At 22.1% G+C, this 28,000-nt stretch overlaps 8 protein-coding genes across 8 annotated transcripts; 5 read left to right on the top strand and 3 right to left on the bottom strand.

Annotated features, from left to right (window-relative positions):
• Positions 1-2,429: 2,429 nt before the first annotated feature.
• PY17X_1341100 (uncharacterized protein) lies at positions 2,430-3,326 on the top strand (the record flags this gene model as incomplete). Its single annotated transcript, XM_718785.1, has 1 exon — positions 2,430-3,326. One exon carries the CDS (start codon positions 2,430-2,432, stop codon positions 3,324-3,326), a length of 897 nt encoding a protein of 298 aa, XP_723878.1.
• A 918-nt stretch (positions 3,327-4,244) lies between these two features.
• Positions 4,245-7,574, top strand: PY17X_1341200 (CKK domain-containing protein, putative; the record flags this gene model as incomplete). Its single annotated transcript, XM_022957190.1, has 6 exons — positions 4,245-5,186; positions 5,395-5,710; positions 5,806-5,920; positions 6,073-6,995; positions 7,177-7,331; positions 7,428-7,574. The coding sequence occupies 6 exons, from the start codon at positions 4,245-4,247 to the stop codon at positions 7,572-7,574; spliced, it is 2,598 nt and encodes an 865-aa protein (XP_022813649.1).
• A 1,835-nt stretch (positions 7,575-9,409) lies between these two features.
• PY17X_1341300 (conserved protein, unknown function) lies at positions 9,410-11,452 on the top strand (the record flags this gene model as incomplete). The annotated part of the gene is made up of 1 exon (XM_718788.1): positions 9,410-11,452. One exon carries the CDS (start codon positions 9,410-9,412, stop codon positions 11,450-11,452), a length of 2,043 nt encoding a protein of 680 aa, XP_723881.1.
• A 1,391-nt stretch (positions 11,453-12,843) lies between these two features.
• PY17X_1341400 (conserved Plasmodium protein, unknown function) lies at positions 12,844-14,676 on the bottom strand (the record flags this gene model as incomplete). The annotated part of the gene is made up of 1 exon (XM_718789.2): positions 12,844-14,676. One exon carries the CDS (start codon positions 14,674-14,676, stop codon positions 12,844-12,846), a length of 1,833 nt encoding a protein of 610 aa, XP_723882.2.
• Positions 14,677-15,917: 1,241 nt separating this feature from the next.
• PY17X_1341500 (conserved Plasmodium protein, unknown function) lies at positions 15,918-16,253 on the bottom strand (the record flags this gene model as incomplete). The annotated part of the gene is made up of 1 exon (XM_718790.1): positions 15,918-16,253. One exon carries the CDS (start codon positions 16,251-16,253, stop codon positions 15,918-15,920), a length of 336 nt encoding a protein of 111 aa, XP_723883.1.
• Positions 16,254-17,606: 1,353 nt separating this feature from the next.
• Positions 17,607-19,133, bottom strand: PY17X_1341600 (conserved Plasmodium protein, unknown function; the record flags this gene model as incomplete). The annotated part of the gene is made up of 1 exon (XM_720392.1): positions 17,607-19,133. One exon carries the CDS (start codon positions 19,131-19,133, stop codon positions 17,607-17,609), a length of 1,527 nt encoding a protein of 508 aa, XP_725485.1.
• Positions 19,134-20,970: 1,837 nt separating this feature from the next.
• Positions 20,971-22,782, top strand: PY17X_1341700 (uncharacterized protein; the record flags this gene model as incomplete). The annotated part of the gene is made up of 1 exon (XM_720391.2): positions 20,971-22,782. The coding sequence occupies one exon, from the start codon at positions 20,971-20,973 to the stop codon at positions 22,780-22,782; it is 1,812 nt and encodes a 603-aa protein (XP_725484.2).
• A 2,041-nt stretch (positions 22,783-24,823) lies between these two features.
• On the top strand, positions 24,824-27,021 carry PY17X_1341800 (splicing factor 1, putative; the record flags this gene model as incomplete). Its single annotated transcript, XM_720800.1, has 2 exons — positions 24,824-26,545; positions 26,647-27,021. 2 exons carry the CDS (start codon positions 24,824-24,826, stop codon positions 27,019-27,021), a joined length of 2,097 nt encoding a protein of 698 aa, XP_725893.1.
• Between the last annotated feature and the right edge of the window lie 979 nt (positions 27,022-28,000).

The following is a 28,000-nucleotide window of genomic DNA, read 5'->3' on the forward strand; positions in this document are numbered from 1 at the left end:
AAATTGTAACCTTTTATCGTCGCCTAATCCTTTATGGCTTAATTTTTTTTCTATGTATTTCCTTTATTTTTGCAGTATCTCTTTTTTCAGGAAAATAATAGATATTCAAAAAATTATGCGGAAAAAAAAAATATACATATATATATATATATACATGCATGTGCTTATAATATCGCTAAAATAAATTATTTTTAATAAAAAAAAAAAACAAAAAATAATAAAACGATTAACACATAATTATTACTTATTTTTCTCACAATTCTGCAAAACTGTAGTTTATACATATTACTAGTTTAATTTGTTACCGTTCAAATAAAAACAAAAATAGCAGAGGATATCATAACAATAATAATAATAATAATAGTAATTGTGGCAATAATAAAAAAGATATATTGTATAAATATATTAATATGGAAATAATATTTTTTATTTATTTTATTTTTTTTTAGAGGTGCACACAATGAAAAAAAGGTAGTAAAATATGTTAGGTGTTTAAATAAAACTTTGTGTAAATTGGCTTATGATGATATTTCTTATTGTCTAGGTAGTTTTATTTTTTGCGTAAAACTATTTTATAAAATTCTATTTTGTTTAACCAATTTCTTATTGTTTAATAAAGAAGCGTGGCTTTTTCTTTATGTGTATATAAATACAATAAATATTTACATGTGCATATAATAATATTTAATTGCGCTCAAAGAAATAGAATAATAATAATAAACATATTAATATAATTATCTTATATTTTATGCTTTTCTCTAGTTCATATTTTCAATTATTTGTATAAGAAATAGCTAAAATAAAACATGGAATAGTTACCAATGTTTTATACATGTTAATGTGCTAACAACGAACAACAAATAGTACATTTTATTATTATTTTTTTAATATACACATCTTCTCTATATTTTTTATCTCACATATTACCATTTACTTATTTTTTTTATTTTTGTGAAACATATTTTTAGCATCAGTATATATAATATATACATTTTTTGTATGAGCAGCCATAATAAAAAAATTATTATTCTATACATTTCTCTTTTATTTTGAAAAGGATACTAAAAAATTATTTTGGACTTGTACATATTTTATATTATATACATATAATCATAAGGAAATATATCAAAGGAACAACATATATATATATTTTTTTTTTTTTTTTTTAAAAAACTACTTGACATTTTATACACACAACTTTCATAGTATAGATCTGTTATATTGCAAAAATAAAATTCGTGAATTAAAAAGTCATAATTGTGAAATTAATTTATTTTTCTTTTCTCTTCCAACTTTCATTTTTTAAGAATTCATTTTATTAATTACATAACACATTGACTTATTTCCAATTTTCCAATTTAAATTTTCATATAGACATTTCAAAAAACAAAATAATATATATATGTGTGTTTTTTTTAATTTTTATTACATTTTTAAGAAAGAACACGGAATAAATAAAAAAATGAAATATTTAATAACCAAAACAACTAAATAACCAAATACACACATATCACCTTAAATTTTAAAACGAAAATATGAAACAGTTAATGAGAAACATATTAAGAGTGAAATAAACAAAATGTGTAAAAATACTTGAATAAATTGACATAAAATAATATTAAAAAATATAAATAAAATGAATTTCCATGGATATATTTTTTTTAGCATAACCCAATTATTTTGCAACAAAAAAACTAAGATTAAAATAAATTACACAAACAATTGATATTAAAGGGATAATAATGTTTTGTAATTTAAATACAATATATAAAGCTGTTTGGTTGTATTTTATTAAATTTAGGAATAAAAATACAATTTTTTATTGTAAATATATTACTTTTGTGATTATAATATATTTTTTAATTGCTCATTTTATATTTTTTTGATAATTAAATTGTACATAGTAAAAATATCTTAAATACAATATTTTTTTATACACACGCAATAATATATACAAAAATGTATATTAGCCAAAAAAAGTACAGCTTTAAATAATATATGTATATATTATAAGATAAATTCGATTTTATAATAATATAATTATATATTTTATAAAACGTTTAAAAAACATATTTTCCGTGAAAAAAAACACATTTTATTTTTTTTATAAAAATATATAATTATGAAAATATTTTTTTGTCAATTGTAAGTATATATATATTAAAAATACCCTTATATTACTCCCCCCCCTCAATTTATTTATTATATGTATCTATTTAGTTAATATATTTGTGTATATATATTTTTTATAAATATATTATGTATAGGCATGTTGATGTGTTATGTATTGGGTGGATGGCATGTATTCATAAATATGACAAATTTTAAACACAGTTAATAATTTATTAATTTAAATTTATTTTGATTTTAAAGATACCGGAAAAAGCGGAGAAAATATATTTTTATTCTCTATACACAATTTGATTAAAATGAAAAATGATAAAAAATTAGATTTGTATGAAATATTAGGTGTCGAGAAAAAAGCAAATGCAAAAGAAATAGCTAAAGCATACAGGATATTAGCACTGACTTATCACCCAGACAAATTTTTATCACATAATAAAAGATTAAATAATAAAGGAAATAAAAATGAAGGTAATGAAAATAAGAATGATGAAGATGAACCATTAACATTGGAAAAATGCAAAGAAATGTTTTTGCAAATACAAAAAGCATATGATATATTAAAAGATCCTGAAAAAAGACAAAACTATGATGAATTTGGATTGGAAGAAGATTTTGATGAATTCAAAAATTATCTTGATCCGAAATTATTTCATTCTAGAATCAAAGTTGAAGATATACTAAAATATGAACAGAAATATAAAAATAGCCAAGATGAAAAAGATGATATAATTCAATTTTATAATAAATTCAATGGAAATATTAAACATATTCTTGAATACATTCCATTTAGTGATACATCTGATTTGAATAGATTTTTAAATATATTTGAAGATCTTTTTAAAGATAAAAAAATAGAAAAAACAAAAGATTATGAAAAGTCATTAAAAAATATAAATAATATTATTAAAACATATGAAAGTATTATTAAAAAAGATAACCGGGCTGGTAATAAAAAAACGAAAAAGAGAAAAACAGAAGAACCTATTGATGATCTAGTTCTGGCTATTAGAAATAATGAAGCAAAAAGGAATCAAAAAATAAACTCACTTTTAAATAGTATCGAAATTGAATATTCTAAAAAAAATCCTAAAAAAAAAAAAGTTAAGCCTCCAACAGAAGAAGAATTAAAAGAAATAAGCAAAAGGCTCGAAGAAAATAAAAAGCGTAGTATCGAAATGAAAAAGTTAAAAGGATTATAGCTATTATCCTGTGGTTCCACACGTGAATATATAAATATATATATATATAAATATATACGAGTGTGTGATGTATTTTATAGGCATGTACAATACTATAATGGCATATGTGTATTTATTCATTTTTTTTTTTAATTTGTAAATCATTATTTAATTATCAAACATTTTTGATGTTTTTTCCGGAAAATATTCGAAGAGGTGCTTGCATATTTTATGAAATTATTTTGAAATATGATGTTAAAACTAATAATAAACAATTTTTTTAAATATAAAAAAATAAAATAAGAAAAAAAGTTCAAATAAATCTATGCACTTTTTTAAAAATTATATAAGATCATATATCAAATATTTTCTCATAAATAATTGGTAAACAAAATATAGAGAAAGAATAATTATTGTCTTAAGTGTGTTAATTATTTTTCTTTATATTTTTACGAGTTTTATGAAATTTTACTCGCTGTATAACATATAGGCCCATGTATTTTACAAAATGTTTAATTAAAGGTTTGACTACGAATTTTAGAATAGTCTGAAAAAAAAAAAAAAAAAAAAAAATTAAATAAAATGTGCGAACGTTTTCCTATTATCTCCAATTTTTTTTCTCATTCTGTATATTTTTCTCTTTTTTTTCGCTTTTTTGGAGAAAAGTCATCAACTTATAATTTTTTGTCTTTTCGCACGTATCGTATATATATGTATATATATTTATATAGAAATGTAAAGACTAATCATTTTAGGCTAAATAAAAAAAAAATCAAAATATAATTCTGCATATACATCACTCTATATCCAATTAATTCAATGAATATGTGTACCGCATTAAGAATTGTAACAAACTTTTAATTAAAAAAATAAACCTTTTGATATATATTGTTTTTTTTTTCTTTGTATATATAATTCCCATTAATTTTAAAAAATACAATGAATAAAAGTGAAGAAAATGGACAAACTCAAAAAAATACTGCTTACAAAACCAACAAAAAAAAATTGTGTAAAAATATAATGAATGAAGAACATCCTTTTTATGTAAATTATGATATACTTGTAAAAAATTATAAAAATGAAAAAAATTATATTGATCTAAACCTTGAAATTAATTATAATTTAGAAGAAATAGAAGAAAACAACGAAAATATAAAAAAGTGTATATTTATACCCAATTCGAAAAATAAGGGTAATTTATGTGAGCAAAAAGCTAGATCAAAAAATGAAAAAATAAATAACCAACATGAAACTAATTACAATATAGACGCTAAAAATAATTTTATTTCATCAAAGCACAAAAAAAAAAACAACAACCCAAATTGTGAAAATAGAGAAAGTAGTAGAACCAACCAGACAGATCATAGTGTAAGTTCTGGAGAAGAAAGGAAAAGAAATAGAGATAAAAGTAAATGTAGAAATAACATAAAAAATAAAAATAACCATGAATCTTATTCTTCTGATTCAAATGGTACCTATTGCTCAGACTTATCTGAAAATTATTCCGAAATTGAGAAAAAAAGTATGAACTTTTCTCAACGAATTACATATGATGATATAATACCCAATAAGATAAATCTATATGATACAACACTTGATTTAAATAGTTACATGAATAATAAAAATAAAAACAAAGATCAAAATGATGTTGATTATATATCATATGGGGTAAACAAACTAAAACGCGCAATATCGAATAACTCTTCTTTATTATTTGCTGATAATAATACTGAAAACTTTAACTACACACATAATAATAATTCTAGCAGTAATGACAATAGAAGTGATACCAATCATACTGAGATTTACTCGCCAAATATTTTTTCGAAGCAACATAAATATGCGTTCCTGGATCAATTATATTGTTCTAAGGAGGAAGAAGTTAGATATTGCATGATTTAAAACATTGTGGTTGTAGTGTAGCTATAATCGTATATATATATTAAGTAAATAATTCCTGTCCATAAAAAGGGAAACTACAAATATGTATGCATATATGCAGTTCTTATAGGCATTGAATACTTTAATAGGGCCATTATCAACATTTTGATCAATCTTAATGACGTTTTATTTCTCTCAATTTTTGTAGCGAAACAATAATCCGTCCATCGAATTAGCAAGAGAAAGGAGCTCACCTATACGCCTACAATTTAATAAAAAGGATAAAATATTAAATAGAAGAAAAAGTGAAGATGATATATTAAATAAATATGAAAAAATAATAAAAATAATGAAATATTTAAGAAGGATAAAAACTCGACATCCAGAAATTGAAACTATTGTTTCTATTCTGTCTAATAATATTAAAAATGTCACGTTCAATTGTGAGAAAATGTTTTCATCAAGACGTGAGCTAAATGACTTCTTAAAAAAAATATACATCTATCAAATTTTCCTACTAAAAAGTATGTAGTGATAAATATATAAGATTGAATTTTTTCATATATACATTATGTCCACACATATATCCACTTATCTATGTATATGTTTACTTTTACAGAAGTAGTTTTTAAAAAGAATTATTCCCCAAAAAATAATTACAGTAAAATATGCAATAGCAAAAACCCTTCAACGCAAAAAGTATCATTTGTAAATATCAATCAATCCCATCTAAGGTTACTATTCATATAAAAAATATAAAAATGTGTTTATAAATATGATGAAGATACATAATAGCTTGATTAGTCGAAAGTGTATCACTAAACATGTGCATATGTACATTAATAATTCCTAAAAAATTTCATATTTTCATTTTAAAATTTTTTAGAGACTACTCAGAAATCCCTGATGACACAAAGAGAGATTCTAATTACTTACTCTACTATCTAAGCAAAAATCGTTCCTTTAATATACCAAATAACCTTTTATATGAAAATTCAAATGTAAATAAAGATCATATTAATAAAAATAGACAAAATAGTGTTGATATGTTAGGCAATATACACAAATATATAGATAAAAAAAGTACAAAAAATATAGAAGACAAAACATATTATCCATGCATAAATGAAAAAGATAGAAAAAACAACAAAAATAAAAAATATAATAATAAAAGTAGTGACAATTCTGACGACGAAAAAAATCAAAATTATAAACGATATGATAATAAAATAAAGGAAAATAAAAAAAAAAATCATAAAAATAACAAGCATAATATCAATTCTGATAATGCATTAGATAAAATCGAACAGTGCCAAGAGAAAAGAGACATATTTTCGAAACCAAGAAAGAATCATATATTAAATATAAAAAACGAATTAACCAATACAAGAGAAATATATACCAATGATGATAATAATAGTAATACATTTGTCAATGCCACATTAAATGAATGCAAGCCAAATAAAAATTATTTAAAGCGGATTGACAATGCGGAAGATAGACATATTATGGATGATCCATATGCCAAAGGGGAATCAGAAAATTCCAATTTTAATATCACACAAAAACGAGGACAATTTGAAAAAAAATATATGGTTTTAAAAAAGGAACTAAATATGAATGCTCTTAATTTAGAGAATAAATGTGCCCCTATCAGAAAAAATATTTCCGAAAATGAGAAATTTCCAAATAACTCTATTGATAAAGATAAAAAAACTTACGTGTTATACTATGATGTCAATAAAGAAATAAATACCATATCTAATAGAGATTCTGTTACGCATGCATTGAAAACGACCCTTTTAAATAGTATAAAATATATATTGATATATATGCATATGTTTACATATATATAACATTGCAAAAAATAATGATAATGGTATTACCCAATGTTATTGGTGATAAAATATATATATTTTTTATATAGACAAAATTATGTGTTTACATAATTTATTAGTTATGGATTTTGGCATTTCTATTTTATTTTTAGAACCCCAAAATTTTGCGGCCCTTCAGAATTTTTTATTTAAAATTGAAGTGGAGCTAGTCGAATATAAGCATTTTATTTTGTTAATAACTAAAAATTTTAAAAAACTGAATCTAGAAGCTTTATACGGATTAAATGATTTTTCTGTTTTTGAAAAGGTGTGTGAAATGCTATTTTTGTTTTGTATGCAAACTATATGTATTTGCATTTTTGTTTGGCATTTTATTCACAATATTGCATATTCATACTCATAGGTATATGGGAAAAAAATAGCTCCGAGATTTTTAGTTTCTCAAAAAGTAAAAATGTTTTACAAATATGATATATTTTATCAAAGATTTAAGGAACTTGAGAATGTTCGAGCATTCAGTGGAATTACTGATGCAGTAGAATTAATATGAAGGAAATAGTATAATGTAAACACATGCTTTATTTATAGCATATGTATTTATTTTCATTTTATTAAAATATATGCATTATAAATATGATTTTTTTTGTGAGGATGATTTTTATGCATATTATATATATGAAGAGAAGACATATTCCAAATATTTTTAGTAAGTTTCATACATAATGATTTCCCCAAAGGACGACGGTATAAATAATGATATATGTTGTATAAACGTATGTACTTATTTGTACGATATTTCTTAATTTCGGAAGAAATTATTATTTTCGATTTTCATCACAATTATATGACCAATTTTTGTGTGATTATACATTTTGGGAAATTATAAATATTTTCTTTTTCCCGCCACACCCCTTAAAAAAATACACGACATGGATATGAAAATTAACAAAAATATACAGCTTAAGATAGTTTAACATATTATATGGAGAAAAAAGAGATATATGTGTGTTGTGTCCAATAATAACAAATATATAAACAGGGAATTCTCATTTATTTAACCCATGCAATAATAAATTGCTTTTCAAAACAGCATGCTAAAATTGTACATATATATAATGGAATATTATTCTCAGCTTTTTTTTAAAAGACAATATATTTTTGAATGATTATTTTTTTTTATTTTCCTCTTTTATGTTATATTTTGTTTTTGTAATTTTTTTTTAAGTTTATTTTGGCTAATTGACACCTAATAATTATTACTTGTGCATGAAAAAAAATATAATAATTAAATATAGCCATTTTAAATATTAGTTTATTTTTAAATTAAATATTAAGTGGCTACATAATAAATTTAAGTCTTTTAAAAATGGCTACCTAAAAAAAACATTAATAAATAAATTAAATAACAAAATCAGGCAAATATAAAGAAAATTTTAATCGAAATTTTATTTTTAATGAATAATTTTTTTTTAAAAAGCACACCTATTTATATTATATTATAATAAAAAAATTATATATAATAAAATAATATCGTTCCGTTAAAGTTCACACACAATATACTTCTATAACTTTCACACTTTTTTTATTTATTGATGATTATTTTCCTATTTTTTGTATGTTGTGTATACAAAAAAAAATTAATAATTATTGCGCAACATCAATAATATAATAAATAGAAAATAAATAAAAATATATGAAAATTATAAAACTTAATAATCATAAATATTCAATGAAACTTTTTCATTTATTTTTTTTTGTCTTTATGGGGTAGATAATTGATTACACATTTATGAAAATTATTTTTTGAATTAATAATATTTTTTCGTACTTCTTTTAATCTTTATATTTTGTTTTTCGTTTTTTTATAAAATTAATGTTCTTAACTTTATCATTTTATCGCCTCATTTGAATAATTTAAAAACATAAAATGTAATTAATATTAAGAAAAATTAATTCTTTAACATTTATTTATCCTTTAAAAATATGGGTAACATAAGCTAATTATATATATACACATATATGAATGGATATAGGCAATGTGAAATGAAAAAATTACCTAATGAAAATTTGAATGATAAAATAAATAAGCAATTCTCTTAATATACCAAAAATTGACGATCAAAGTAGGAGAATAGTCATTTTATAAGTGAACCTATTTGAAGATTTTTAAAAATAGCACGAAGAATAATTCAAATAAAAAAAATAAAAATCATTAATTAAAAAAAATCGTTTTAGAGAATATAAATATAATACAAACAGGAATAAATTAAAACGAAAAAATTTGCAAATAAGACGATAAATAAACTTCCTTAGTAGATGTACAGTGATAAGTCGTAAATATCTTTTATTAATAATATTTTAAATGAGACCAGATATATAGACAACATGAGTACTAATGGATCGACTGCAAATGATCTATATATTAATAAAGTAGATAACGAAGAGAAAATAATAAATAGACAAAGCAGTTCTTTGGGTGAAAATATTATGAAATGTAATGATGATCAATTAAAAGTGGCATGCTCGAAAAATAAAAAGGATCATAAAATTTCACGTATAGAAACATTTTCTCATAAATATTATGAAAGAGAACATATAAAAATACGGAAAGATTATTATTCTATTAAAAGCGGTGCTACAGTAACTACCATGAATAGCAACCTCAATAAAGAGAATTGTGCCAATCAAGGCACTAGTAACGAATGGGTAAATGACCACGAAAATAATAACACTGTTAGTAATCATGACCATAACAATAGAATCGAGTATGGTGATACAATACATTATAGCAGCATATCCAGTGACGCTATTGACAACACATTTAGTGATATAGGTGAGGATATATATAATGATAATAATAATGATAATAATAATAATGATAATAATAATGATAATAATAATAATAATAATAATGAAAAAGAAAATGAAATAAATAGCACCCAAATCGATTGTATATTAAATCAAACCAAGGAAAACGCAGATAAAAATATAATAAACTCCACGGAAGAGAATGGATTATGTAATAATGTCACCACAAACGAAACATGCTCTAATATCGATGAAAAAAGCATACAAAATAACGAGCCTAATAATGGGATAACAAAAAAGGGAGGTGATTCAGAAGGAGAAAGCTGGATTGAAATTGGAGAATCTTTCAACTTTTGGGATGCACTAACAAATAATTTTAAAAATATATTTTTACCAAAAAGGGGGGATAATAATATCGATGAAAATGTCTCTGATAAAAACGAAAAGGAAATCAAAGAAACAGAAATAGATAAAAAAGTAAAGAAAAACTTAAATAAAGTAGATAAAATAAATGAAATAGACAAAATGAATCAAATATGCACAATAAATAAAGGAAAGCAAAGTAATGGGAATCCATTTCCATTATCTGCAGATTCTTACGTAAAATGCTTAAATTATTTAACTTTAGAAAAAATATTAGAATTTGAATTAATAAATAAATTAACAAGTAATATAATAAATAATAGAATAAATGTATTTACATATATTAAGAGATTAAATCTAGATGAAAAATGGGCTAAATTGCCAATATATAAAAGACAATATTATTTGCATCAAATGAAAAATGTTAAGCATCTAAATACATCCGATAAAATATACTCACCAAATGGTATATATATACATGAAGTAGCAGCAATTATATTTCAAAATGTATCAAATTTAAAAACATTAGAATTATTATCACCTGAATATTTTATGAGTGATAATACACCTATACATGAACCATTTGCATTATGTCCATGCGTATTTGCAAAATTAGAAAAATTAACGATTATTGGTTGTCAAACATTAGAATGGTTACATATATTTCGTAATTGTTCATTCCCATTATTAAAAAAATTTGAAGTATGCTATTATCCTTTACACCATGATCATTGGACATGGAAATTTGTATTTGATTTTACAGCATTGGGGTTAAAAGGATTATATAAAATGTTATATACAATGGAGAATTTACAAAAATTAACCATAGGATTTGATGTATTATTTGATAATATAGATGGTTATATATTTAATCCTTTAGAAAGCCATAGAAATATATTACAAGAAAATAATATCCCGAATAATAATATTAGATATAGTAATACATTATCTGTTCCGGTAGCTAATGGAAATCCGTCTAGAAAATATAAAAGTTATAGAGGTAAATTATGTGAAGAAGATTTTAGTGATATTTTTACTATTGCTTATTATGTATCTGGTAAATCTGGAAAATTAAAAAGAGTTATGATAAAATATAGAGATTCAAATGATAAATATGATGATGATTATGTTGAAAATGACGATACGATTAATGAAATTATTTCAGAAGCTACAAATACCGCTTCTTCTTATTATAACTATGTTTTTAATTGGTTTCGATCATCCGATGATTCAACTTCAAGAAATTCTATAAGCTAAAAAAAATAGAGAAAAATTAATTTCTCCATTTTAGAAATGTCATGATAATATGTGCGAATTTATTTTTAAGAGGATGCATAAAATATCAACATTTTTCATAGAGTCAAAATTGGGATGATCCCATGATTTAGCAATATATGTCTATGAAATTTTATAAAATAGGAACCTTCATGTGACACTCACACTTATGTAAGGAATATAATTAAAAATTTAGATGACTATAAAATTATAATATACCCAATTTACTCTTGTATTAATAAACACAAACCAAATGAGGATCTAAACACATTCACATTGCAATATATATGTGTGTGTGTGAATATTTTTCCGGACAAATTTAAATACTTTAATGTTTCAAGAATGTTAGTTTTGCTTTGGCATTTTACATAACTGTGAAACATTTTGAGTTGTTTGCATTTTTTACATCTTTTTTGATAGGTGATACGTGTATATTTTAAAATAGCATGTACATATATTAATTTTATGTATATTCTTTCGTTTTATCTGTATATTTTGCACAGGCATGTTGTACTCTGACTTTTGTTAGCATATTTCATTAGGAGCTAATTTATTTCCTTCAAAATTTGCATAAGAGTTTTATCCTCCATGTTTTGTGTGTGTATGAAAGGACACATGTTTGTATAATATTAATTAGTTTTTTTCGTTTCTTCTTTTTTATTATTTTTTTTGTTAATGTAAAATATTATTCTACATATAATATGACGTTAATAAAAATTCAAAATATGTTTTAAAATTTTAACTAGATATATTTGTTCTGTTTTTTTCTGTTTCCATACAATATGGTGATACTAAATACAGTAAAATTGTGGGACATAGAAGTTAGAGGATTTTTTTTGAAATCCTTGTAAATTAATTAATACACACACATGTGTATATTGTTTTATTTATTTACATTTTTTCTCTTTTTTTTGTATACTTGGTGTTATTTCATATCCAATTTGGATAGATTATCTTAATTTTATGTTATTCAATTTAAAACATAATTTTGAAGTGATAGTTTATATAAAACATTTAATTAAATTTGTTTTACATTTTTTTTAATTATAATAAAAAAAAAATGTTTAAGGGAAAAAAAAAAAAAAAAAAAAAAATCAAAAATGTTAAAACATCAGACGTTAGTACAAAAGGTTTTAATTAGGTAAATATTCAAATAAAATATATGCACATATATATGTATATATTTTTATAATATGTATGTGAATATTAAAAAAAAAGTAGTCATGCTTTAAGTAAATGCCAAACACACACACAAGTGTTGACAATTATTGAAATGTTTTTATATGAAAAAAAAAATATAAAAAACAGTATACCAATATATCTATAACAATATAATTAGAGTAATATGAGAATAATAAACTTCGTTATCCTCCTTAAATAACTGCAGGTATTTTCCCCAATTCAAATGGAGAAGCTAGCAATTGATTTATATTTTGAGGGGTTTCGGAGGGATTTCTAAATTTAATTTTTTCAACGTGTAATAAGGGATAATATATACTTAGATCGAAATCTTTTTCATTTATTTTGTTAGTATCAATATTTTTTAAAACTGTAAAATTGTTTGAAATATTTTTTGAAAAAATTTTATCAAATAACTGACTATCAACATCAAATCTTTCGCCTTTTTTGCACTCTTCAATTGCTTTCAAATAAAATGATGCATTATTAAATAGTTGAGAAATTGGGAATGTATATATAGTTGATCTATTTTCATTATAACTATTTAAATTGTGATTATTTATTTGTTCTAAAGATTTAATAAAGTTTTCATTAAAAAATTTTACTTTTTTTGTCTTGTCGATTTGAGTATAATTTTTTTCAAACATAATTTCATTTTCATTAGTAAATAAAATTTCATTATTTTTATTTTCCATATCATTTGTATTGTTTTTCATATTATTATTATTATTCATTTCTTGTATTCCCAAATTAGCTGTGTTATTATTATATTGAGGATTACTGTCAGGTATATTTGGTTGAATTGCTTGATTTCTAAAATCGATATTATTAAAATTATAATTTTGTTCCATTATATTTTTATTATTATCATGTATTATACCACTATTGAGAATATTATTATGTGAACCGAGCAAATTGGAATTATTTAAACCAAAATTGGCTACATTGTTCATATTATTATTTTGTAGTATATTTTGATAATTTTGCATATTTCCTACGTTATTATTTATAAATTTATTATCCATGTTTAAATTTGATTGACCATTAAATTGGGGATAATTAATTATATTTGGATTTTTTCCACTAATATCATATGTATTATAGGCAGTATTCATATTGTTAAAACCCCCACCATTCATAATATTATCTCCAGAATTTATATGCCCTTGCATATTATATGATAAATTATTTATACCAGAAATAGTAGAATTATTTTCTCCAATATTAAAATTTCCTACAACGGAATTATTACCATTCATATTATAATTCATATATGGATTATTATTCATTTTATTATCTTGTGCATTCATCATAAAATTCATATTTTTTGCCATAGGGTCATTATAGTTACAAGGATTAACAACATTTTGAGGAATTACTCTAGAATCACAATTATAATTTACATAATTATTATTTTGATTATTTAATGAATTAATATTATTATTAGGAACCGAATTTTCTATACCTACATAATTTATATTATTTCCATAATTCATGTTATTTGAATTTGAAAAAAGTGATTTTCCTTCTTTTATTCGATTTCCAAATATTGATTTATCTTTACCTACAAAATCATTAAATCTGAAATTTGATGTTTGATTGGGTCTACCAAATTTGGATTCACCTATAACATTATTATTTGCAAAAAGAGGTGTGTTTTTTGGTTTATTTCCAAAAATTGAAACATTTTGTTTAGTTTGTGTAAATAGTGGTTTTTGATTTGGAAAATTTATATTGTCATTTTTGTTTGAAAAATATAAATTATTATTTGGGTTTTGGCTATTATTCATATTTGGCATATTATTCATGCTATTACCAAAAATATCATTACTATAGTTGTTCATATTTTTATTCATAAAATCATTTCCATACATATTATTAACAACTCCATTGTTGTAGCCCCCTTGCATAATATTCCCAGGATTTTGATAAAAATTCTCATTATTATTCTGATAAGGATTTCTATTATTATTTTGGTAAGAGTTCACCTGATCTATCCTTTCGTTGAAGCCATTGTTAGGAAACATTTTTTTGAGTTTCTTTAAATATGCATATATATGTATATATATATATATATATGTATATATTCCTTTACCAATTTTTAAACAAATACTTTATTCAATTATGTAAAAATGCAACTTTCAAAAAATGATTATATTCCCCCAGCGTATTTTATACAATTTTTATTTTACATAACTAAAAAAAAAGCGAATAAGATATTTTCGCTTTAAACAAATGGGGATTTTTTTTGAATTAAAACTGTAATATTATTATTATTATTATTATTATTCATGTATTAATATATTTAAATTTATAACATACAAATTTATAATATGCGTATTTCCCCTCTTCATTTAATCCTCTACAAATGGAGAATTTTGTAAAACACTAATATTCATTATATATATATAGCAATAAATTTAAAACATTTTTTATAATATTTGATATTGTTTAAATAATTTTTATCTTTTTATTAAAAATATATTATATTTCCTTTTTTATTATTTTTAAAAAAAAAATTACCTATATAAATAAACGCTTTTCACAAACATAATCTTTTATTTTATTAATTTTTTTTTTTTTTCTTTGCACAATATAGAAAATTATATTTTTATACAAACTATAAAAATTATGAGTATTTAGAAGAATACTAAAATTGTTTCCCATTTATAAAAAAATCCATATTTTTGTTACGTTTTAATGAAAATATTTCAACCAAAACATAAAGAAAACTAATTTGTGAACATTTATAAATATCAAGTTAACCTTGAATTATGCAATTAAGACTATATACATGTTTTTTTTTAATGCCAAAATGAGTTATATTTTAAAATTAGTATAATTGAATATAATTATAATATGAAAAGCGAAAAGACAAAAATATGTATTTTTTTAAACACTACAAATATAAATACGAATTTATATACACATTAAAATGTCACATATTTATAGGCTTGTGTGTATATTCGCACATACTAATTCCTATATTATGTTTACTGCTTTAAAAACGATTATAGGCGTTTTGCCTCATTTAAGATATTGAAAACAGGTTTAACTACTAACAAATAATAATCGTATAAAACTAGTTGGACAATATTTACAATACATGTAAATGTATTTTATTCCATTGGTATATTTTGTTTGCAATATTATCATTTATGTAACGTCTTTTCTTTTTATTAATTTAAATTTTATGGTATATCTTAATGATTTTTTGTTAACTATATTCTTATCTCATGTGCAAATTTGTGCATATAACATGCATACATTATAATAAGGCTTCTTCATTTTGTTCTCGCATTTTCATTAAATAATATCCAGCTGTTTCTTCATCTTCTATATTATAAAATAATAAACTTAAGTTAATATTTTTTTCAATTTCCTCTACTAATTTCTGAGCGGCTTCTTTTATGTTATCGAGTTGTGAGGATGTCGAAGCTAAAAGCCCCCCCTTACCACTTGATGCTACTTTACTTAACAAAAGAGAAGTTCCTTTTGCAGCTGCTAGGGAACCTCCTGTTTTGGCAAACGAAAGCTGAGCTAGCCCTGATTTCCAAAGTAATGGAAATGTGGTTGACAGTAAAAGAGGAATCTCTATAGTCATCTTGAAAATGGTATTTATTAATTTCAGTTATCGAACTTATATATTGTGTAAATGTATATACTGTGCAAATATTAGATGTATATATATATGTACGTATGCAAGTTTAAAGCCCGAAATCCTTAAACAATATCCAAACGAAACAACATTAGTATAATCGATTTTCTTAAGGATTATTTGGTTTAATAAAAATAAAAAGGAAATATCCCTAAAATGTCTTATTCAAAATGGTTTATATATTTTTTTAATTTAATAATTATGATTATATCATAAAATTGAAAAAAAATAATAAAAATTAATATTCAAGTAAAAGAATTAATAAATTAATGGGTAGCTTATTAAAAAAAAAAAAAAAAAAAAAAAAAAAAAAAAAAGTTAGCTATATATATAATATACATATATACATATATATATAGTAAGACATTCATCTACAAACATTAAAAGGTTTATCACTTTGGTATGATAATTTTTGATATTACTTTTTTATTTTTGTTTTGCTTGTTCATTTGATATGTTGTTTAATATATCGAAAATAACGCAAAAAAGGGAAATTCGAAGGGAGAAAGAAAACGGTAATGCTAAAATAAAAAGTAAAATTCATATTTAGCTAATAACACAATCAAATGTTAACATTAGCATTTTTATATATATAATAAAATGTCACATTATATGAAATAAACAAAAGTAGATTAGATCGCCAATGCAAATATGTATATATGGTGTCTCCTATAAACGAATAAGGGAATTGTTATTCTTGTATGTATACCACAAACATAATTTTTATATGGAAAAAAATATACATATATATACGTATTAAATGTGAGAATTTAAAAGTGTACAAAAATTATATCCTTTATCCCTTTTATTTTTGTAAATAAACATATAGAAATTATTCTAAAATTATTCTGTATATAACAGTTACATTTATTTTTTCTTTTATGCATGTATAGGATGGTTTTAAAATAAAAAAAAGTGAACGAAAAATTGTAAAAAGGTAACTAAACAAATATTTAAAGGCGCTTATACATATGTATATAGCTGTGTAGTCATCAAATGTAATAAATGCCAATATAAATATATAACACATTTTTATTTGTATCAAAGAATGCGCACACACATATGCATATAAGTATAATACGTATCCAATGACAAAATAAAATGAAAATTAACTTGTTTAAAAATGAATATACAAAAAAAACGAATATATAAGTACGCATGTTTTATGCATACACGGAGAGAAACTGGAAAAAAATAAAAAATAAAATGTAATATAATATAATAAAACATGTAAATCTTTGATAAATGTATATTTGTGTGCATGCTTTTTATAAGCCATGAAATAATGATAAGACATATTTAACTATTCTTTGATACTTGATAATCTTGGTCTACTGATGACTGAAGATTTGATTTTCTCTTAAGCCGTGTTTTATAATAATCTAAATAAAGGCGATTAATTTTTCTTTTAAATCGAAGTGCAGCTATAGCTACTTCTTCACTTCGATGATCCATTAACTTATAACATATATCAAATATATTTGAATTATGTACATGTTTTAAATTAAAATAAAAATTATTAGTAACATAAGTTAAACCTTTTAATAATGTTTTTATATCATTTTCATCTTTTGATTTTTGTAATTGAATTAATTTGGTTAAAAAATTTTCAAATTTTTTTTTTTGTTTTTCTTCATTAATAGCTGATAATTCATTTTCTTTAATTTCTTCTTCTTGTGTTTTTAAATTTGTATTTGTGTCTTGTTCTTCTTTATTTTTTTGGGTTGTTCTATTAATTAAATGTAATAATTCAGGACATTGTTCAGAAAATATATTATTAATTGATCTTTGACCATTTTCATCTTTCATATGTAACGAATTTTCTTTTTTTATCATTTCTATATCAATTGATTCATTATGTAATTTTGAATAATCATCTAATTCTTTTATTCTGTTATTAATTAGTTCCATTTTTTTCTTTTTATCTTTAACTACTATTTTGTTTTCGTACATACTTATAATCGAGTCAATATCAAAGGACTCATCATTTTTCTCTCCGTTTATTCCAGTATCATTATTATTTTTGGTTGTTTTTTTAATTTTTTTTTTGTTTGGTTTATCTTCTTTGTTATTTATATCAGAGCACACAGTATCATTTTCATTTATACTTATATGATCAGTACAGTTCACTGTATTTGCTTCTTCTCTTTCAATTATTCTATTTTGATAATTTTCATTTTGTTCATTTTTTTTTTTTCTTTTTTTTGATTTATCTTGTTTAATATGATATTTACAATAGTTTCCAAATAAAGGGGTATATAAAATAATTTTACAACTTTCCCCATTTCTTTTTCTACCTTTACATTTTTCTAATTTATCAACAGATCCTATTAATATTAAATTTTTATTATCATATATTTCAATAATACGAGAATTATAATATTGTGGATCTTTATCTTTTACAAACGGGTTTACTAAAGCTAGTATTGCCCCTTCTTGGACATGTTCGTTTTGTTCACAAATTTCACCGGTTAAAAATATTCTTGTTTGTGTATCTACTAAATCTGATACATCCCAGAAAATATATTTTTCATTATTATATTTTCTAACTTGATATGGAATATTAACTATAACACATATTATAACAATATCTTGCATTCCTACATTTTTTACATTATCAATGGTATTATCACTTGTATTACTATTCTTTTTATTTTTTATTTCATCATCATATTTAGATATATAATCTTTTAGGGTCATAATTTGTTTGTCTTTAAAAAGTTCCTCACATTTTTCTTTGCTTGTTTCCCATTTGTTTAATTGTAGACAAATATTATTTGCATTTATTTTATCGTTATCTACGAAAACTGGTTGCTCTATATCCATGTGGATTTACACAAAAAATGGAAGAAAAAAAAAATAAAATAATAAAATATAATATAATATAATATAATAAAATGAAATAAAAGACGGATTAATTGAAAATTCGAATATAACGAATGAGCATATAGCTAAAAAGAAATATAAATATATGATAAAATTAAAAAAAAATTAGCTTATATTTATATTATGCCCGTCTGTTTATATATATCGATTTTAAATTGCTTTAAAAATATTTTTATTTTTTATTCCATTAAATTTCATACAAGGATATATTTATGTTTCCGTAAATTGGTGATTTGTTTATTATTCACTATATTAATTGCACATATATGATTTGCTTGTTTTTGTCTTTTCATTTATTTTCGCTTTTCAAAAAGCAAAATAAGTATATATCGCATTATATGTAAAGTGATGACATTTATTCGTATATATAAATTACAATAAAAATAATGAAGCAATAAAACATATTTATACTTTATTAACCTTTTAGTCTCAATTAGAAAAACAAGAAATTATTGAATATTGTAATTTCATACATTTAAGTTTAGCTTGAAAAAATGTGTGATACATAAAATTATAAAAAATATAAAGAGAAAAAAAAATGAGTGAAATTAAATACCTAAACCCTTAATTTAATATGAAATTAAAATAAATAAGAAAAATTGTGTAATCCATAAAAATTATTATTTATATATATTATCAAATTTTTATGTTATCTTATTCTTTAGAAAATTGGGTGAACTTATTTTTTTAATATATTTTTACATTTTTTAAATGAGGACAGGTTGTAATACATTACTTGAAAAATATTCTATTCCCTTAAGCCACATAGTTGTATATATATATTTATATATATGTTTATATTTATGTTTATATTTATGTTTATATTTATGTTTATATTTATGTTTATATTTATGTTTATATTTATATTTATATTTATATTTATGTTTATTATTTTTTGTTTATTCATTTATGGATGTGGGAGAGAAGGAAACAAGTGTTAGCATTCACAGGCATCATTATACTTTTTATTTTTTTCTTAAATTTTCATTTATTATTATCAATATATTTTTCAAAATTATTAATTGTTGTAATTTCGTATTTTTTTTTTTTTGGTACCATGGCTTGCTTCAGTATAATATTTTATTTTTAAAACTTAGGATATATTTAATGGTTTACTTAAATATATTTATAGGTTGAAAAAATGAGAGTATAATTGTCCTTCCCAATATCTTTAGCATTTGTGAATAAATCAAATCTGATATCAATGAATTGAAAAAAAACAAAAAATACAAAAAAAACAAAAAAAAATTCAACCGTTGTAAAGGCGTGGGCAAAACGACTTGATATATTACTGCTCAGCAAATCAATGATGTATTAAAAAAAATACATAAATATTATAATGAATAAAAAAATTATTATTATAGTACCAAATAACAAAATAACGTTTTATAATAAATTGAATATAATTTATTCATTTTGTTTTTACTATTTTGTTTTTATTCATTTGTTTTTATTCATTTGTTTTTATTCATTTTTTTATTCATTTTTTTATTCATTTTTTTTATTCATTTTTTTTATTCATTTTTTTTATTCACGTTTTGTGCTTGAATAAACCCCTATTTATATACCCATTGTAGATACAAATATATGTTTCGTTATTCTTTCTTTTATTTTTCAACTAGTTTAATATATATATAAATTAATGGGTACATTTTATGGGAATATATATATATAATATATATTTTTTTAATTGTATAGAACATCGGTATAATGTTTTAAATTGCAAGTAATTATAAATTTAAAGAAAAAATATATATGTATACATTTTCAACATAAAATGAATGATGATGAAATTGTAAACAAACATAGAAATTTTTTTAATAATAAATTTTATAACACAAACGAAAAAAAAAATAATGTTAATCATGGAAAAATAAATGGAGAAAAATTCAACTATGCTAATCAAATAAACAAAGGTCAATCATTTGAAGGGGAAAACATAAGTGAATATAATTGCCAAAGAAATAAGACCATAATAAATTCAAAATATAGAAACAACCAAATAAATGGGATGGAAAATGATAGTCAGCAATTATATAATAACAACTATTTGGAAAATTATTTTACCTGTTATAATAATAATGTTGAAAATGAAAACCAAGATTTGTTTTCTAACAAAAATAATATGAATATAAAAAAAAGAATGACTGTTTATCCGTCATACAAAAACAATGCATATATTAATAATAAAACTGGATATGTAAATAAAAATGCGTTTTCAAATGTTCAAAATGGTTCCTTAAATAATAATGCATATATGCAACATAATTTTAAAATGAATGCAAATTTTGATTCGGGACCAATTCCCCCAAATTATATAATGAAACAGGAATATATAAATTGGAATGGAAACAATATGACAACTAATCATGACCAAAATAAAAATAAAAACAGAAAAATAATAGGTAATAATTATAACAACTTTAGAGAAACAAATAGTAATATTTATAATAATTTCTATGATCATAATTTACAACAAAATAATAAAATTTATGTTCCAAGTCAACCAAATAATGTTTCTACTTATAAAAATAATTTAATAAATGGCGAGACAAATTATAAGTTAAATGTGAATAGCAGTCTAAACGCTGGAAACGTAAATAATAATAGCAATCATAATAATACCAATTATAATAACAACATTAGTAGTAATAATTATAATTATAGTAATAGTAATAGTAATAGCAATAGCAATAGCAATAGTCATAATAAAAGTGGACACTATGCGAATACAATAAATTACATGGGCAATAAAAAAATAAATAAAAAGGGGCACACACACAAAAAAAATAATAATTTTTTAAATAATCATACAAGTGTAAAGAAAGATATAAAAAAAGTTGATAATGATTTGGAAAGCAAAAAAAGTGGAAATAAAATTGAATCAAAAAATATCTATTGCAAATATTGCAATATAGAAGTTAATGAGAAAGAATTAGAAGAACATAATAAATTAGAACATATTAAATGCCCTATAGATAATTGTGGAGAAATATATAATATTGATCTTTTTGATATTCATTTATTAAGCCATGAAAAAAATGAAAAAAATGAAAATATTTTAGAAAGCAAAGAAGAAATACAAAAATGGATAGAAGAACGAAAAAAAAATTATCCTACAAAAAAAAAAATTATGGAAATGAAAAATAATAATATAAATTCTGAAGAAAAAGAAAAAAAAAATAAACAAAAAAAAATAACAAGTTTGATTGAAAAATTATTAGTAGAAAAATATTCGTCTGCTATTGGTAGAAATATTTATTATCAAACTCAGTCACAAAAAAAATCTATATTTGTTCCTTTATTAAATAAATTAATTGAAAACAATTATAAAAATGTATATGAAAATACTTATTATAGTATTTCAGATAAATATAATCAAAAAAATATAAAATTTAACAAAAAAATAAAAAAAAACAATCTAATTGACTCATTAAATGTTCATAAAAATGCCCCACTTATATATCAATTAATGAAAAATGATATATATGTGTATGAACAAAAATTAATGCAATGTATTGAATTTATAGTAAATAATAATTTTTTTGACAATACATTTGATGCTAATCAAGATATTGTTGAGTTATAAAATGGTCATTGATACCACTTTGTTACAAAACTATTTTTTTTGAATAAGTTTATAATTTTTCTCATACTATATATGTGAGAAACATAATTTTTTTTAATTCATGATTTTTTTTTATTTTTTTAATTTTTTTTTCTCAATTTGTTTTGTTTATATATTCCAATAACATGTGTATATACACACATTTTTTTTGTATTTTCCAAAATTAATAATACAAAACATTTATTATTTTTATGTTATAAAAAATAAATCACACACCCAACAACAACTATTATAAGGATTGTTTTATTTTTTTAAATTTTTATTACAACAATAAATTTTATTTTTACACTAATATTGTCTATCTTTAGGTATTGGAATGTTATTTATCAATTAATGATCAAGGTACTATGTCATTTTATTTTTATAATTTTTCTATACCAAAATTTATAAACAACACATTTTATTATTATTATTACTACTAATTTAATAGGCTTGTACATTCCAAATAAATAACACGTTTTTAATTTCCTATGAGTGTGTCAAATAAAAATAATACATATTTATATTTCCAACTATTTCCTATACCCATATTGACTATTTTTTATATACAAATTTATTTATAAATTTAAATCGAGATATATACACATTATGAGAATAATACAAACAACATATTTACAAAACTTGTCTTGGCGATTTGATTACAATTTGTTATTTTTTATAATGTTTAAAAAAAAATATATATTAATTTTATTCATTATTAAACATATATACATATATGAATTTTTAAAAATATATTTAATTAGCCATTTCATCAAAAATGTTAAATCAGTATACTTGTTTATTTTATTTGAAAAGTGGACAAATGTGAAAATAAAATTTGGTGAAAAACAGTTTATTTGACTCTTTTCCTTTTATATTTTTGAGCATTTATTAAAAAGATGAAAAATGTTTCCCATTTTATATTTGTTATCTTGTATATACTGGTATGCTATCGAATATAGATTTAACAATGTATATATATATGGATATATATATATATATATATAGATATATGGATATGTTGATTTCTCTACTTAAATATAGAACATTTTATAATTTTTTATTTAAAAAGGTTAAATACTATGATGTCCTATTAATGATACAATGATAGAAAACGCATAATAAGTATTTTCATAATACTGATAATAATAGAATTATCATTTTTTTTTTTATAAATAATAAAATTTTGAAAATTGAAGATGATATTTTTAGAGATTAATACATAAATATATATAGAGTTTTTTTAAAACAACATTATTATGTATTTATATCTATAAAGGGGCGAAAGGAAATCATAAAAATAAATATTAATGATATATAATTTTTTTTCATTATTTATTTGATATATAACGGATTTATTTCATACAAATTCAGAGGAAAAAAATATTACCATGCATATAAATATTGTATATAGTAGGGAGAATGCATTAAAATAGGAAAAAAAAAAAAAAAAAAAAAAAAAAAAAAAATTATTTACAAAAATAAAAGGTGATAAAATATTAATAATCAATTGTTTTTTTTGCTTATTCTCATTTTATGAGAAAAATAAAAATGCTTTATAAAAGAAAAGGAAAGTTTTGAATTACGGCAAAAAAAATAGTTTAATGTAAAAACGTAGGTATCACGTTATATATTAGTACACTTGTATGTGCTCAAGATAATCAAAGATATAAACTTGTGAAAATACCATAAAAGGCATGGAAAATTTGTAAATAGAAAAATAAAATTATTAATGAAAGGGATAATATTATATGTTTAGTTAGAAAACATAAAGGAGGCGAAAATTGGTGATTTCAAGTATTATTGAATATATAATAATTATTTTTTTAATTATCAAATTTGAAATAAAAGGGAAAAACACCTCAATACATGTAATACATGCTTAATATACATTTTGGCTAACTCATAACTATTACTATTTTTTTATTTTATATTTTTCTATCATTACGCATATTTATATATATATCTTGTAAATATTATATATTTTTTTTTCATAACTTTTGCATAAAAAAATGTGATAAAAATGGAAGAAGATAATGAACATTTTGATGAAAAAGAAACAACTCTTGACAAAAAGAAAAATAAAAAAAATATAAATGGAAATGTAAAATCTCAAATTAATGATGATAATAGTGAAAGTGATGAAAATAATTCTAATACAGAAGAAGAATCTTTATTGAAAAATGATAAAAGACGAAAACAAAATGCAAAGGAAAAAGGAAATAAAAGTAATATAACGAGAAGGGGCCGAAGGAAAGGGGAAGAGAGCGAAAAAGAGAAAGAGAAAGATACCGACAAAGATGAAAACAGTAATAGTAGTGAAGATGAAGTACCACAAAAAAATAAAAATAAAAATAAAAATAAAACCGAGTTAGAAGAAAACGATAGCAAACATTTTTCGGAGCATTCAGAACAAGGCGACCAAGAAGAGGAACAAAGTGACAATGATGAAAACGAAAAAAGAAAAAAAGAAAAATATAAAAATATAAAGCACTATAATGATGAAGGGAATAGTAACTCAAATAGAGACAAAAGTTCTGATTCAGAAAGCGATCAAGATGAAAGAAATAGAAAAAGGGAAGAGAAATCAGAAAGTTATAAAAAAGATTATCATAAAAAAAGGAGAAGGAAATCTCATTCAAGTAATGATACCGATTCAAGTGATGATGATGATGATGAAAAACGGTCACATAAGTCCAGAAGTGTCAAAAAAAGAAGGCATGAAAGGCGAGAAAGGAGGAGACACAGAGACAGAAGTAGAGGCAGAAGCAGAGACAGAAGCAGAGGCAGAAGCAGAGACAGAAGCAGAGACAGAGATAGAGAGCGAAACAGATACAGAGATAGAGATCGTGAGAGGAGGCGAGAAAGGGAAAGAGAAAGAATGCGAAAAGAAAGAGAAAGAGAAATTGAAAGAGAAAAAAGAAGAGAAGAAAGACGTAAAAAAGAAGAATTAGAAGAAGCAAAAAGAGATGATTTAACAGTATTAGTATTAAATTTAGATTTAAAAGCAGATGAAAGAGATATATATGAATTTTTTTCAGAAGTTGCTGGAAAAGTTCGTGATATACAATGTATAAAAGATCAAAGATCTGGAAAATCAAAAGGTGTAGCATATGTAGAATTTTATACACAAGATTCTGTTATAAAAGCATTATCAGTTAATGGCTATATGTTAAAAAATAGACCAATTAAGGTTCAATCATCTCAGGCCGAAAAAAATAGAGCAGCGAAAGCTACTAAACATCATCCAATTGATCCTAATGATATTCCATTAAAATTATATATAGGAGGATTATTAGGTCCTTTAAGTAATATAACAGAACAAGAATTGAAACAATTATTTAATCCTTTTGGAGATATATTAGATGTAGAAATACATAGGGATCCATATACTGGTAAATCAAAAGGTTTTGGGTTCATACAATTTCATAAAGCTTCAGAAGCTATTGAAGCTATGACTGTAATGAATGGAATGGAAGTTGCTGGTCGAGAAATAAAAGTTAGTTATGCTCAAGATTCAAAATATCTATTAGCAAGCGATGCATTAAAAGATTTGAATATTCCAAATTTGAATCAAATAAAAGCAGCAACACAAGGGGGACAAAAATCTACAAATAAAGAAGAGGAACAAGATAATGAAAAAATTGATAATGATGATGATGATGGTGGTGGACTAATAACTGGGGCAAGTAGCAAAATTGCTTTAATGCAAAAATTGCAAAGAGATACAATAATTGATGCTTCGGTAAGATTTTTATAAAAAATTATCTTTATACATTTATTTCATTTTTTATGTCGCTCTCTCTCTATATATACATGTAAATTATTTTTTTCTTTACATTTTAGATTCCAAATACATATGCTACTGGAACCAATGCTATGGCAAGAAATTCGTTAAATAATGTATCGAACCCTTTAAACAATATAACACCAAATATTGTTTTATGTAATATGTTTTCACCAAATGATAGTAGCATTGGTTCAGATCCTGATTTTTTTAGTGACATAATTGAAGATGTAAGGGAAGAATGTAGTAAATATGGTAATATTATTAAAATATGGTTAAATAGTAAAAATATAGATGGTAAAATTTATATTAAATATACCAAAAATGATGAATCATTAAAAGCTTTTCAATGCTTAAATGGCAGATATTTTGGAGGTTCACTCATAAATGCCTATTTTATTAGTAATGCTATATGGGAATCCACATGTTGTTAAATCAAATTTTATTCATTTTTCAATAATTTGTTTATAAAAAAGAAGACAACTTATATTATCATTGGATATGCACACACATATATATATGCGCATATTATACACAGGTTTATAATTTAATTTTTCTCTCTTTTTCAAATTTATTATAGTAATTTTATGTCATTCTTACCCATATTATATTACATTTTTTTTTCACCTTTTTTATATATCTATTTAATTGACTTATTTTATACAATTTAACGAATTCATACGTTATAATATGTATATATATATAAAGGAAAAATTTATAGGAAACGAGGAATGGCGCGGAATACATTGTTTTAAGTATAAACTATTTTGGAGTTAGAATAAGTAAATACATTTTGGCAATATACACTTTGGCAATATACACTTATTACGGTGTGCTTTCTTGCTCAACATACCGTATAATCTTACGAATGTAAGTGAATAGATATCGACACATATGTACACGTGCTCGTGGTACTGAAAAGGAGCGACAATAAAAAATAATAATAAAAATAATAATGATAATAATAATAAAAATAATAATGATAATAATAATAAAAATAATAATGATAATAATAATGATAATAAAAATATATACACGTGCCTACATGCATATAATTCTACAATTTGAAGCGCTCATATAACCATGTACTGAATAATGTTCTTTCAAAAAGGGGAACAAAATAAACATAAGACGCATAAAAAATGGAATAAATTGAGAAAATAACTAAATTTTTGAAATAAAATTGAAATAAAATTAAATAAAATTATACATATTTTTCTTTTCTTTTTTTTAACATTGGTGAGACATATAATTTTATTTTTTATATTTATATTTTAGGACACGTTGCAGAAAATTATACACAACAAAATTGATTAACACAAAATTGATTAACACAAAATTAATTAAAGCATAATTTTAGTTTGCAAAATTTTTAATTTTGGTTGGTTATAAAACTTTTCTTCTTTTGGTTTC

The sequence above is a fragment of the Plasmodium yoelii genome, assembly GCF_900002385.2.
Source record: "Plasmodium yoelii strain 17X genome assembly, chromosome: 13".
Classification (NCBI taxonomy): domain Eukaryota; phylum Apicomplexa; class Aconoidasida; order Haemosporida; family Plasmodiidae; genus Plasmodium; species Plasmodium yoelii.